Genomic DNA, 14,907 nt, shown 5'->3' on the forward strand with positions numbered 1-14,907 from the left:
AACATCAGTACGGTAAGTAAATGATGGTCGTCTTCCCAAACAAATTTGGCAACATCAAAAAAGAACGTGGGAATACAAAAAGCATTTAATTTTTTATCAAAAAGCTGACTTTGTCTATCATCTCTTGGACACTATGCAGATGATTATGATCCAAAAGTATGAGCCAAACAGACAAAAATAGATGCCCACTTCTGGTGTACGTAAACCTTTCTGGCAAGTGGTTCTAAAAACAGAAGTAATTTATTGGAAATTTGATCTGCATGTTGTCCTGTGATCAAACATCTGTTTCAGTGTTTATAAGATGAACAGAAGAAGAATAAACCTGTTTTACAAGATGATTAATATAGACCATTCAACAGAAATAAATTACGAAAATGAAAACTATGACAGTAACATATTGTAAAATTTCAAAGTCTTTCAAGATATATTACATTTAGAAATAATCTGGGTTTTTCTTTTAAGCTTGTCAGATTCTAATTAAAACAGAAAAAAAAGTTACAAACTTAATAGCCACTTGACCATTCCTTGAGTCTTACCTCCGCTCTTTTCAGCATTTCCCATTTATTTAATATTTTCATGGCAAATACTTTATCTGCATTTCTTAATTTCACAACAGCAACCTGCAAAAATTAAATTAATTTTTTTTAAAAAGTGGACATAAAATATTAATTTCTCAGAACGCCATTGGAGATGCATTTATAATCCTACAGTTTATTTTAGTTATAAACAAATACAGGTAGTTCTCACTTAATGGTCAGTTGCTTAGCGACCATTTGAAGTTATGACAGATATCCCCAGAGCTACTTACAACCCATTTTTGATGTTCTTATGGCCACACACCCTCACCTCAATCACATGATCACATTTTGGGTATTTGGCAACCATCTCACATTTATGACTATATGCAACATCCTGCAATCAAATGACCATGATTTTGGGTTACTTTTGCCAGTTTCCAGTGTTTACTTCTTATTTCTGGCAAAAAAGCTCATTGGGGAAAATGGACCAGTTTAACAACCTGTGTGTTAGCTTAACGACCACAGTGTTCATTTAATGACTGCTGCAAAAAGGGTCATAACCTTCCACCATGATTTATGAATGTAATTCCAGAGTGTAATTCCAGTCATACGTTAAGGACTTCCTGTATACCACCATGGTGCAATACTTGTGTTTTACCAAAACAGACAGAATATATTACAATTGTTAACATTCTTCCAACATAGTAGAGCTTAAAAGTTTGTGAACCCTCCTGACCTTTCAATATTTCTGCACAAATATGACTGAAAAATTCATTTGTTCCCCACAAAAATCCTGAAATTAGATAAAGAGAACCCAATTAAGCAAATGCCTCCATTATTGGCATGCTGTAAGTGTCCCTCAGCATTGTTAACCAGCTGCAAATGCCCAGTCCTCCATGCCAAGGCCCTCCAACCAGCCATCTAATACAGCTGCCAGCAAACTCTACAAAGGAAAAAAAATTCATTGGGGGAGAAATGCCAGCAGCAAAGAGAACACAGTACATAGAGTGGTCATAGAAACAGTAAGCACAGTCGGCACCAGGCCCACAGGCATGGCAAACATGGTTAGCATAGCCAGGGTAACAAGCATGGCCCATCATCTGGCCCATTACTTCAGCCCGAGCAGGTTCAAATCTAGGCCCAAGCCAAACCACATCCGACCTTAATCCAGGTAACTGCCAATTGAAACTTGCTGTACAGCTATACAATTCAAGAGGACAATCCGTCTGTGGCTTCTGCTGTCTCCATTAAACGTAAATCTTTTGAAAAGGCCCTTAATTCCTTTGCCCATCTGGATTTCTGTATACAAAATTACACGTGTGGAAGCAAAAGACACATGTGACACTGGTATGTAGGGAGATTTTCAGTGAAAGCATTGCCACAGGCATAGTTGTCCTTTCAATAATTGCCTTTCAATAAATATAATGTAAAGTCTTAAAATGAATGTCAGGATAAAAAAAGACATGGGGAACTTTTATTCTAAGTACAATATTGAAAATTCTTCTTGTTATAATAACACTCAATTAAGACTCATACTTTCTACATTCTTAAAAATTCTTTATACTGAAACACATTCCGAAGATTACAAACCTAGATATTTCAAAGAAGTATTTACTATATTAGCTTCTAGTCCAAGCTTGAGCTCAAATAACAAGTTCATACTTTGTAAAGCAAGCTTTAATGATAAATTGTCTTTTAATGCTTTATAATACTCTGACCTGTCAAAGACATATAAAACAAAATATAGACACAGACGTCACTTTGCAAAGTGAGCTTATTTTATTTTTATTCAATGTAAAAAAGAGAAAAAGGTGGGAAGCCTCAAAAGTACACATTTCTCATAAGCAAAACTTTTTATTATAATGTATTCATGTAAATAGTTTTTATTATAATGTATTCATGTAAATAATTAACATTTAACTAAGGTTTCATAACAATAGGAAATTAAAGTATATTTATAACTAATATGTTTAGTTATTTAAATATTTTGTTCTATGAAAGCAGTCATTTTATTTATTTTTCTAGAAATATGCATACACAAAACAAAATATTTAAACTTAAAAAAGCCTTTTAAAAAATTAGAAAAGACAATCTCGAACAAGCTTTAAAAAAAGGAGGGGGGAAAGAGAGTCTAGTTATGCAGAGGGTCATTATATCCCAGGAACTTTGTTTATGAGCATTTGCACTTTAATCAAATTTCTGATAAGACACCCAAACACAGGAATAACAGTATCATTATTTAGTCATTTCCTTTTTCTTATTTACTAAGCTTCAATCTCTAAATCAACATGGTATTATAATTTTAAAACAAATACATGCAAAAATCAACAGGAGACAAGTAATTATAATCAGGATTAGAAAAATAAAGCTGGAAATACAGTGATTCTAGCTTTACAATAAACAGAGAAAATATTATCAAAACCTTCAGCTGCTGAAAGAATTATGGATAATATAAATCAGTTGCACACATCCTCACATCTCCCCTCCAAAGGATAATTAAGGCCATGTACTGAGTACAGTTCAAAGTTTCTAATATATAGTCATATATACCAGCTGATAAAACTTGATTGAAATTTTATCTTGATTCAATCCTACCAAATAAACTGTAATTTTTTTTCAAGCTTTCTTGTGTTAATTAATGCAGCTCCAGTAATATAATTATATAAGTACAACTGGGAAATTTCCTTGCCTTCATCCAAGAAGGGCCAATATTATTTGATGCAAGAATTTGCCGTCCCTTCTATTTCCTCCTAAAAAGATATGTCTAAAAACTATACTTAGGTTCCAAAATGATTGACATTGATGCCTTATTTTCTTGTACATCTAATTTAGTGCATTCTAACAACTGTTTATCTAATATTCTAATATTTCAGGGAGTTTTAAGCACCTTGGGCTGCCAGTTCATACAGTATCTATACACCAATTTTAACTATTTCTGCACTTCAGGACAAGTGACATTCTTGATATAGGTCAACAAATAATAAACATAATCATAAACATTTAATGTTATTATTTGATCTATAAGCTGCTCCAGCTGAACCTGTGGAATGTCCAATTCAGGAGACATAAAATCAAGAATCACCTGAGGCTGATGAGCATGATTAATGATGCAGCTGCCAAAAAAGTCAACACAGTCCTGATTTAAGAAACAACACTGATCCATGGTCTTTTGTTCCTGACTGATCTCTGGCTCTTGTGTGATAATTATGTGGATACTGCTTATAGAATTCTCACATCTGGATTGGCTGACATCCCTGACCTGGCTCCTGGAACCTTGGACTGAATTTTTACTATTCTTCTGTGTGCTCCTGTTAAAAGCAAAACTAATTAATAATAATAATAATAATAATAATAATAATAATAATAATAATAATAATAAAGTTGGAAGGGACCTTGGAGGTCATCTAGTCCAACCCCCTGCTCAGGCAGGAAACCCTATACCATTTCAGACAAATGGCTGTCCAGTCTCTTCTTAAAAACTTCCAGTGTTGGAGCATTCACTGCTTCTGGAGGCAGGTTGTTCCACTGATTGTTCTCACTGTCAGGAAGTTTCTCCTTAGTTCTAGGTTGCTTCTCTCCTTGATTAGTTTCCACCGTTGCTTCTTGTCCTGCCTTCAGGTGCTTGGGAAAATAGCTTGATTCCCTCTTCTTTATGGCAGCCCTGAGATATTGGAATACTGCTATCATGTCCCCCCTTGTCCTTCTCTTCGTTAAACTAGACATACCCAATTCTAGCAACCATTCCTTATATGTTTTAGCCTCCAGTCCCCTAATCATCTTTGTTGCTCTTCTCTGTACTCTTTCTAGAGTCTCAACATCTTTTTTACATCGTGGTGACCAAAACTGGATGCAGTATTCCAAGTGTGGCCTTACCAAGGCATTGTAGAGTGGTATTAATACTTCACGTGATCTTGATTCTATCCCTCTGTTAATGCAGCCTAGCACTGTGTTGGCCTTTTTGGCAGCTGCAGCACACTGCTGGCTCATATTTAGGTGATTGTCTACTAGGACTCCGAGGTCCCTCTCACAGTTACTACTATTGAGCATGGTGCCACCTATGCTGTACTTGTGCATTTGGTTTTTCTTGCCTAAATGTAGAACCTTGCTTAGGCAAAGCTTCTTTCAGAGACTCTGTTTGGTTTGCGTTCCTTGCCCAATGCTTTTTCCTTGAGCTTGAAAAAAACTGGTAAATGCCATAACTGTTTGTATAAGTGTGTATTTGTAACCAAAAATAGGAAAGTGGGGGCCTGGATGAGGAGCAACAGACTTCAACTGAACCATGGCAAGACTGAACAGCTCTGGATTCTGGGGTCGTCCATTTGACATCTTTTACTCTGGCTGGAGTTGCACTACCCCAAATAGACCTGGTGCACAATCTGGGGATTCTCCTGGATTTGTGATTCCTGCTCAAAGAACAGATGGCAGTTGTGACTAGGTGTTCTTTCCACAGTTTCATACTGTAGTCAGTTGTACCCATTTCTAGATCAGGAGGTTCTATTTATCATCACTCATCCCTAGTCACCTCCTGATTGTTCTACTGTCACCTCTCAAATGGACAATTGCAATATGCTCTACAAGGGACAGCCCTTTGAAGAACATTTGGAAGAACACTTTTCTGACATGGCATCTGACCTGTGGAACATTATTTTCTGTTAAGGCCCCATCCTTGACATCCTTCCAGAATTCCCTCAAAACATGCTTATGTCAACAGGTTTGGGAATCTCAGGGAAGTGGTGAATTAGTGAGATGGTCATATTGATGTATCTTCTTTGTTTTCTTTTTCTTTATTTTATTGTTGTATTATTTTTATTTTATTATTCTATTTCTTTACTTACATTTTGTTTAAACTTCCTTTTTATTTCTTCATATTTTATTATTGTAAGCTCCCTGGAGTAACTCTATAGCAGTGTTTCTCAACCTTGACGATTTTAAGGCATGTGGACTTCAACTCCCAATGCTGGCTGTGGAATTCTGGGAGTTGAAGTCCACATGCCTTAAAATTGTCAAGGTTGAGAAACACTGCGATATAGCAAGATAGGCAGCAAATAAATTTAATAATAACTATATCCTGTGATAATACTTCCAAACATCATTAAACATCAACATCTGCTTATCCCTGATTCTTGGGAAAGACTCAATACGTGGATAAAAATACCAAATCCAATCTGAATATCTGGCTAACTGTGAGGAACCATAACGGATGCATTGCCATAAGAATAATTCTTACTACTCTGTCATTAATAGTTCTATCTATCTATCTATCTATCTATCTATCTATCTATCTATCTATCTATCTATCTATCTATCTATCTATCTATCTATCTATCCATCCATCCATCCATCCAGTGCTTTTTTTTTGAAAAAAAAAAAAAGTGCCGGAACTCACACATGTCATACAACCCGCCTTGCCTACCCTACAAGGTTCCATCCCCAAAAGGTGCCGGAACTCCGTTCTGGCGTTCTATGACAAAAAAAGCCATCTATCTATCCATCCATCCATCCATCCATCCATCCATCCATCCATCCATCCATCCATCTCAGACAAATGAAGCAAAACCTGCAATTCATTAATAAAAGAAAGGAAAAAAATCATTTTTACAAGGGTCTAAAATGTTTGGGTACTGTGATTCCCCTTAAATAATGAATTTGTGTGAATGATAATAAAAATAAAAACAATTGATAAAATAACAGAAGTTTCCTCAGTCATGTGTGGCTGAACTGGGAAATTCTGTGTTCAAGTCATCAAGACTTCAAAGGGAAACCGGAGCCTGCCACTTGTTCAAGGCTTTGCTTTATTGTTAATTCCAAGACCAACTGTTTTTGATTCTTACAGTAGCAGCGTATGAATGAAGGCATCCTTGTATTATTGAATGGGAAGCAGATAATGATCTCTTTATTTACTGGCATTTATAAATTGTTCAAATCTTGAGGATACTAGATGGTAGACAACAACATAGGAAAGTATATAATCAACATAAAAAGAATAGAATCTCTCAACAATATTGTAAAATAACCAAGGTAATTAAAATAACCAAGATGATTAAAATGACTAAAGGCATCTACAATTGCTTTTTGAAATTCCTTTTCTTCTCCCCACTGGTACTATCCATGCTTCTTCTATTGGTTAAATTATTGGCATAACATTGTGAATCAACACAACTCAGTCTTGATATGATGTGCACTTTCACACTGAACATGATAAATATTATATTACAGAGATGCAATAAACTGCAAAAAATAAAAATCATTTCTACACCTCAAACTCATAAAATCATAGCTTGTATCATCAAATTCACCACTGAAAGGTAAGAATGCCTCTTAACAGTAAGAATTATAACTGGAGAACAGGAAATCTTAACTTATATAGACATGATTAATTTAAAATTAAAATAATTAAACTCCGTAGCCCTGATGCTGGTATTTGTTCCTATACATAATTAGGAACTAATAGTCAGGCTATTGACGTAAGTACAACTTTGAAGCATTAATTCAAACATTTATCAAGTTCCCTATGAAGGCAAAAGTCATGACCAGAATGAACCAGTTTTTTTCAACAATATTGCTCAAGAAATTTCATCCATAAGTGTGCATACTTCAATCAATATATAGGCACATAGAATAAAGCTGACTATCATGCTTGCAATCCCCCTCTTCCCCCCAAATGTACAGAAACCTTAAGTCTTGTAAGAATTCTTACTAGCTTAAATACCTACTGTTAATTCTTAGTAGCTACTAATCTTATTAGCTTAAAGCTTTGATCTAGAACTAGTAATCAATTAATCCAAACCTCTCTTTGGGTCTTTTTCCACAATTTTAACATATACTATTAAATATTGCAAGAAAAAAGCCAAATATTTTTAGTCTCCATTATTAACTGACAGATTAAACTGATCTCAGCCATATAATTTTGGACTTCTTAAGTCCAAATAGTAGTTTATATTCTATAGAGTGGTCTCTATAGAATATAAAATGCTGTAATAACAAGAAGCTGAAAGAAACATAATTCTCATGACTCCTATGTTCACAGGAGAGGAATAAAAGTGGGGCAGTGGATCATGATAGTGGATAAATCCTACAAATAAGATATAAAATGCTCCTATCTGGAACAGTTCAGATGTAATGCATATTAACACAAGGTATTTCAAAATGGGTTAGTTCAAACTCTGTTTTCTCTCAACTGGAAATTTATCAATACCACTATTAAATACACACACACACACACACACACACACACACACACACACACACACATGCACATGATAGCTGAAACAGCAAGTAGACTAGAAATGTAAAGTGATAACTACATAGTTTCCCTGGCCTCTCAAAAAAGTCTGCCACTGTGATTTATTAAAACTGAATATTTAATGTTTTTAGAAGTGTGTTTTCCTCCATGAATAGCCTGCTAAAAATCTGTGGTATGTGCTGATATAAACATTTTGGTTTTAGTTTGAAGGAAAGGGAAAAGGCAAAATTCTTCTTCCATATTTCCCACAAATAGTTATTGCCATCTGGCTTGCTGTCAAACGATTTCTTCCTCTTTACTAAGTTAGGTCTCTTGTGTATTTATACATCAACATACTTGCCTTTCCTTCTTCAAATATTTTAATGGATGAAGATATCTGAGGGGGAAAGAAATCTAACGAATTCCTATTGCTACTTGTGTAGGAAGTTTTTAAATAACAAAATATAGAAAGTAACCAGGGTATTAGCTGTTTTGCATTGATTTGGCACAAACAGTGGCAGATATGCATTGTCTATACAGACTAGCACAAACGGTCCTTGCCTTGCCTAAAGTGATGAAAAACTGGACAGCTGCATGCAGTTTGTATTCTAAATTAAGAAAAGGCTCCCTTCCTGCACAGTAGACTATTTTCTCTGTAAACTATAGTCATACATTCAGAATGAAGGTTATATGAATAACCTTTAAAAATCAGAAATATTCCCTCACTAACTGTTTATACAGTCTTTTTATATCTCCACAGAAAACTTTATTTGACCCTGGAATTAGCTTGAAAGCAATAACTTAAGGTTTTTCAGTTGAAGTTCATGCTGTTGTTAGATTATAGATTATTTTGGCGGAGGCCCATAATTATACAGGGAGTGTAGCAAAGTCTTACTAAAAGTTTTTGTAGTTCCTTAGAATTCTTCAAATGACTTTTTGGAAACAATCTAGAAGTTAACATCAATGTTTTTTATTTAAAAAAATAGTAGGGACAACTATATTGTTAATTGAATTTTTGCCAAATCTGAGTGCATAGTTTCAGAAATCAAGACTTGCATCACGAGGCAAATAAACAGAATGCTGATCTTAAAAACATAGATTTTATGTGGCAACTAAGAAGTCAAGTACATGTTCTCAGAAGGAAAGCTAGGTCTACCAGCTGCTATCAGCATATTTTATCAAAGTAAATTTTGTTAGATTATAACCTGCCTTTTCCCCCAGAGCAATAGGTAATCAGAAAAAATAGACCTATGAGTTATTCTGAGGTGAGAAATAATAACTGAATATATGTCATCCAGTTAGCTTCAGTGGGTGCGTATGACTAAGATTAGGTCTCCCTAAACTTAATCCAGCAATTAAACTACTACATATTAGCTCTCTAAATTGCTTAAATAATTATTGATATATATGGAGAAATAAAACAATCATCTAATATGCTTTGCAAACCACTGTTTTACAGTGAAAGAAAATTTTCAAATAATGTACATTCCTTGCAGCAAAGGAGTCTTTTCTACCTTTAGGAAGCAGAATGTTATTTCTGAGTTAAAATTACTAGCATTTCATAAAAAGCTAAGGATACTATTCCAAGCAATATAGATATTGTACAGACAGTAAGAAATTAGTGATAACCTTGCCCTGATCCAGATTGACCAGGCCTGGAAATTGACTCTACAGATAGGCTAAAAAAACTATTTTTATTGAGATTAGCTGTAACAGAATTTTGCAAGCCAGATCTCCTCATTCTTCTTAGGCTTCAGTGACTCAGGGATGCATATATCTCAGCTGTTTCTTAAAGTTATCTCATTATTCTGGACTTTAAAAAAGTGTTTCAGCCCCTTTGGTTTAGGTAATGGTTTCTGTATATCTCCATCAAGATCATCTTCCTTACTCTCTACATAATGTCACTCAATCTATGACTGCATCTCAAATAACAGATATCTTGTAACATCAAAGAAGCCATTTACAATAACTCTGACCAATGTAATACTACAGCAGACATCAAGGAGCCAAAGTGGTGCTAATATCAGAATCCAGAAGATATCACCCTATGAGGCAAGGAGCATATGCTCTTTCACTGACTGATGCAAAATTGACAATGGTTAGCTTTGGAAGGAAGATGCGGACTGAATGTAGAAATTCTCTATGTTCTTACATAAGATCTCTAAGGGAAAAGCGGAGGCAGGTGAATGGGGAGCTCACCTATTATGGCCAAGAGAGAACTCTGGATATTAAGGAAGTAATTTTCAGCTCATTCTTGCAGTCCTTTGGTCACAAAACATTATCCATAACCAATACCTTGTGTTCATCACTAACAGTAACTTTTTTGACAGATACTTGAGAGATTGTAATGCCTTTTTACTTCCATTATAAAATCACAACTTACTAAACAAGTACAAAGTCAAAAACTTTGTAAGGTGGAACTTTCTGAATAATGCAATCTCATAACATGTGATCTTCTCAATCCTATAATGTATAGTTGATTACCATCACATATGATTTTGACCTATATGTCCCTTAAAAATTAACAAAAATAAAAGTCAAATGGCAATGTTATAATGCAAACGATTTATAAACTATAGCATGAAAGGGCAAATGTATCATTAAATCTAATGACACACTACATAGAGTGTGCATTTATCAGAAATCTCAGACATGTCTTTTGCAATTTAATTTAATATACTACAGTAGTAGTATATTTTTACAATAGATGGTACAAAAATATACAATTTCCAAATCTTACCTCCCCAAAGGCACCTCGGCCAATCACTTTCAATATTTCAAAGTCATCTTTATGCAATCGCATCTGCTTCACCTTAGATGTGAAAGGCTTGGCTGAAAAACAGAAAAATATCGATCACTTTATGTAATATAACTACTTATAAAAAGTCTATACAATTTCAGAAATTATTGCTATAACAAACTAAGATAATCTACTATCTGCTGACCATAAATGGATTTGTTGACATGGTCATGATAGAACAGGGGTCCCCAACCCCTGGTCCACGAACCGGCACTGGGCTGCACAAACAAGTGAAGCCCCATCCGCTAGATGCAGGCAGCACACAAAACCACACCCTCTCTGGTCCACGGAAAAATCTGGTGCCCAAAAGGAGGCCTCTGTGATAGAACATTCCAAATGTATGCTTTTTTTTTACTTGTAACATTTTTTTTACTAATGTTTGCAAGAAAAGTCTTAACATTTTATAGACCTAGAAGATTTGTTTCAGCAATTTCACACAGCGGGCGTCCTAATAATCACTTGGCTAAAAATTGTACAATTTTTGTAAATAGCAAAAAGGGACTGTGTTAAAATATTTCCCTTTTAGCACTGCTAGCCTGAAAAATGAAAGCCTTCCACAGTTCTATTTTTAAGTTAAAAACAAAATAAAATTTGGATACAATATTCTAGGTTTAGATATAATGCCAAAAATAAGGGAATGGTTCCCAAGATATCACATAGCACAAATTTGTTGGGAACTGCAACACAAATTGCTTTAATAGCAAATTTTCCTTTCTAATCCATCTTATCTGTCATTTTAGAAATGTCATACAACTAGAAAATTTAAAAAAAAATACAAAAATTCACCCTCTTAAAGCGTAAAGACTAATGAATATTGCCTTTAGATTCTTTTCAAGAGTTAAAAAAGGAATTGTTAAAAAGCTTTATTCCTGCTGATTACACAGACATAACCATTCAATCAGAGAGCCAATTTGGTCTAGTGGTTAAGGAATCAGGTTAGAAACTAGGATACTGTGTCTTCTAGTCTCTCCTGAAACATGAAAACTAGCTGATTGATTTTGGGTCAAGTCATTTTCTCTCAGACCAATTCACTTCACAGGGTTGTTGTTGTGAGGAAAATAGGAGGAGGAAAGGATAATAGTAACAGACTTCTCACTTCATTGCACTCGCATGTTTTAACTTTATCTTTTATTGATTTTATTGCAATTTCATTGCTCCCATCATTCTGTACTGCCCAGAATCATTGAGAGCTGGTTCTCAATTGTTGCTCTGGCTTTGTGGAACACTCTCTCTTAGAATATAGACACGGTCTATTCCTTCTAACATTGCAGAAGCTACAGAACATGGAATTTTCCAAATAATAAATTTTCTTACTACCTTTAATTTAGTTGACTTTGAATTAATTGATTTATTTATGGAAAATGTTTTGAATTCTTTTATGATTTAGCTATTCCTTGTTTATGCTTGTGCTGTAATTTTCATTAATTTTAGTTGCTTTAATTTATGTTTATTGTGGACATTTTTAACTATTATGAATGTTTTTTTTTTCAATTCTGTAAATTGGCATGAGTTTATATTGATTTGGCAACAAGTAGAATAAATAAATGTAGGAAAACAGATTGCATGTCTGTTTTTTGTATTCTGAATAAGGGAGCATGAACACAATTCTTATCCACAAATCCTTAAGCAAAGTCATAATTGCCTTAGAGCATACAGAAATTAGGAAGAGCAGTCATGCACTACCAGGAAAGGAGGTTAAGGGATTGCACAGAGTTGCAGACAATTCATGCCCCTCTCCTACTTCTAAGCATTTTCCCCTCCAACTACAAAGGTCCTACTGAATAAAGGCCGTGGGGGGTGCGTGGCCATTTACGCATGCGCACAGCCCCAGAGCATGCAGCATGCGTGAACGGGGCTACTAGCGCACCAATTTTGAAGCTGCTCTCCTTCCCTCCGGTCCATGAGCCCGGAAAGGTTGGAGACCTCTGCTCTAAAGGTCAATAAGAGCTGAGGTGGCGCAGCAGTTAGAGTGCAGTACTGCAGGCCACTTTAGCTGACTGTGTTCAGCAGGTCAGCGGTTCAAATCTCACCGGCTCAAGGTTGACTCAGCCTTCCATCCTTCCAGGGTAGGTAAAATGAGGACCCAGATTGTTGGGGGCAATGTAAATATATATATATACATTGCTTACTGGTGTACACTGCTTTGAGAGTGCTTGCACTTAAAGCGGTATATAAGTCTCATAAATAAATAAATAAATAAATAAATAAATAAATAAATAAATAAATAAATGGTGAGGAATAGGCTTCTCTTGCAGAAAATCTCAGGATCAATCTCTGGCATCTGAAGTTATGATCTGTTAACAGGTTCCTGGACAACCTAAGAAAGCTGCAGTTAATCATAGTGGACAACACTAAAAGAAAAAATATACTATGTTGATGTGTTCCAGTATCAAGCTGCCTGTAGTACGGCTTAACTGCTTTACAAGTGGCTACTATTTATGAGTATCACTATGTATGTTTTCTGATAAACTCTTCACTTTTACATTATACTTTCTTTTATTCCGTTTATTAGTATAAATATATAAAAATAGATCTGAAGTTAAATATATATATACGTTGAAGCTGAGAATACTTGCTGCATCTGAAAAAAATGGGCGGAATCTTTAAAAGCATATTTATACATTTTTTATGTGCCCTAACAAAAGTTGTTGATTTTCCAAAACTGAACAGTGTGTTTAATTGGAATTTTTTGTAACTTATCCCCAAATGTCCTTATTGTCAGTCAAAAGGTTTACCTGTTACTGTGAATATTGGCATGGAGAAATGATTTCTGTTAGATAGCTGAATTAATCGTGAATCCCATAAATAACAGAGATTAAGATCTTTAATGTACAAAGGACAGCAAAAGTCAATTTATAATAAAAGTAGCCAATAAAAGTGGCTGTAAGCACTTGGGGCAATATTTGTAACAATGATATACAATAAGATTTATAGAAATACCATCACAGAGGAAACCAGTAAAATATTGCTGCAGAAAAATGTGGTACAAAAGAACTACTTTTCTGCAAACCTTTCCTTTCTAATGCTTCTGTGCATAAAAAAAATGAAAGGGGAAACAAAAGTAATGTAAAACAATACATTCTCTAATACAGGGCTTTTCAACCTTTTCACCATTGTACCACTTTTAGGATATGGCAATATCCGAGTACCACCAGTCGCCTAACAAAGTGTCAAAAACTTGATGATCCCTCCCCCAAAAAGGAAAAAAGTGATAAAGTACAGGTAATCCTCGACTTACAACAGTTCACTTAATGACTGTTCGAAGTTACAATGGCACTGAAAAAAGTGTCCCCCAAGCCACAGCCAAGCAAGACACCTGCCTGTCCACCCACTGGCGCTCTTCCTCCTGTTCGAGGTTTTCATTGTTGTGAGCATTTCTGTTGGGGACTGGCAGTGGAGGTGGGGTGGAGGGGTGTTTAGTTTTTATTCCCCCTGTCTGCTGGGTGGTTGCAGCAGATTTTGGTCAGTTCACATGACCCTGGGACACTGTGACCGTCATAAATATGAATCAATTGCCAAGCATCTGAATGTAAAACACAAGACCCTGGAGATGCTGCAACATTCCAGTTGCTTGGCGCTTCTTCTGGGCTAGCAGAAGCGCCAGGATCAGGGCCAAGCTCCAGCTGGAGCCTGGAGCTGATCCTGGTGCTTCCACTGAGCCCTTACAGCTCTGCAGCTCCAACCATCTCTCGCTTAGGCTTGTGTGGTGCTGCCACCGGTTCAGCTCATTCCCCCCCCCCACTACCACTTTTCTAGGATGGTCACGTACCACCTGCCAGGTGCCAATGTACCACAGGTGGTACCCATACCACTGGTTGAAAAGCCCTGCTCTAATATTCATTACTTTAAACAAGAGAGAGAAAGCATGAGTGTGTAAAAGTAATTTAATTTGTACACAAAGCTGTCAACAGAAGAGAAAAACAAAGCCTGGAATGAGGAAGAGGGAAGCAAGCCTTCACATATTCCAAAGGCACTTTAAAACTGGCTGCCAAAATTCTATCCAGCAAATGAGAAAAAAATGGCTTGCAGCAATGGAAGATGGATAAAAGAATGATATTTAAACCAACACTAAATAAATAAATAAATAAAATAACAATGTCTTTCTCAGTTTTATAGCTACTATTAAGTTTTCACTCTATAGATACATTCTTCACATATTTTTTCAGTCAAACAGAAAGTGACAGCATCTGTATCTGAGTCTCAAAAAGATCTGGTATTTCCTGAAAATACAAAGAGTAAACACAGATTCCTGTTTTACAATGGTATAGATATGAAAACTATATTCATAATTGCATATAAAAAAGTACATTTCTAGCTAGGAGAAATGTGGAAATCACCTTATTTCTAAATTTTAAAAAGGAATTCAA

At 35.4% G+C, this 14,907-nt stretch overlaps 1 protein-coding gene across 7 annotated transcripts in view; it reads right to left on the reverse strand.

Moving 5' to 3' along the window:
• Nucleotides 1–14,907, reverse strand: part of CDC42BPA (CDC42 binding protein kinase alpha) — a 154,519-nt gene that overhangs the window by 103,266 nt on the left and 36,346 nt on the right. For all 7 annotated transcript variants that reach the window (XM_039341746.1, XM_039341747.1, XM_039341750.1 and 4 more), the window contains exons 2-3: nucleotides 10,481–10,572; nucleotides 537–620 (exon numbers count right to left, since the gene is read on the reverse strand). In XM_039341746.1, coding sequence (XP_039197680.1) covers nucleotides 537–620; nucleotides 10,481–10,572 — 176 coding nt within the window. The remainder of the gene's footprint in view (nucleotides 1–536; nucleotides 621–10,480; nucleotides 10,573–14,907) is intronic.

Source organism: Crotalus tigris, unplaced genomic scaffold (genome assembly GCF_016545835.1).
Source record: "Crotalus tigris isolate CLP2741 ecotype Arizona unplaced genomic scaffold, ASM1654583v1 scf7180000017771.5222438, whole genome shotgun sequence".
Lineage (NCBI taxonomy): Eukaryota > Metazoa > Chordata > Lepidosauria > Squamata > Viperidae > Crotalus > Crotalus tigris.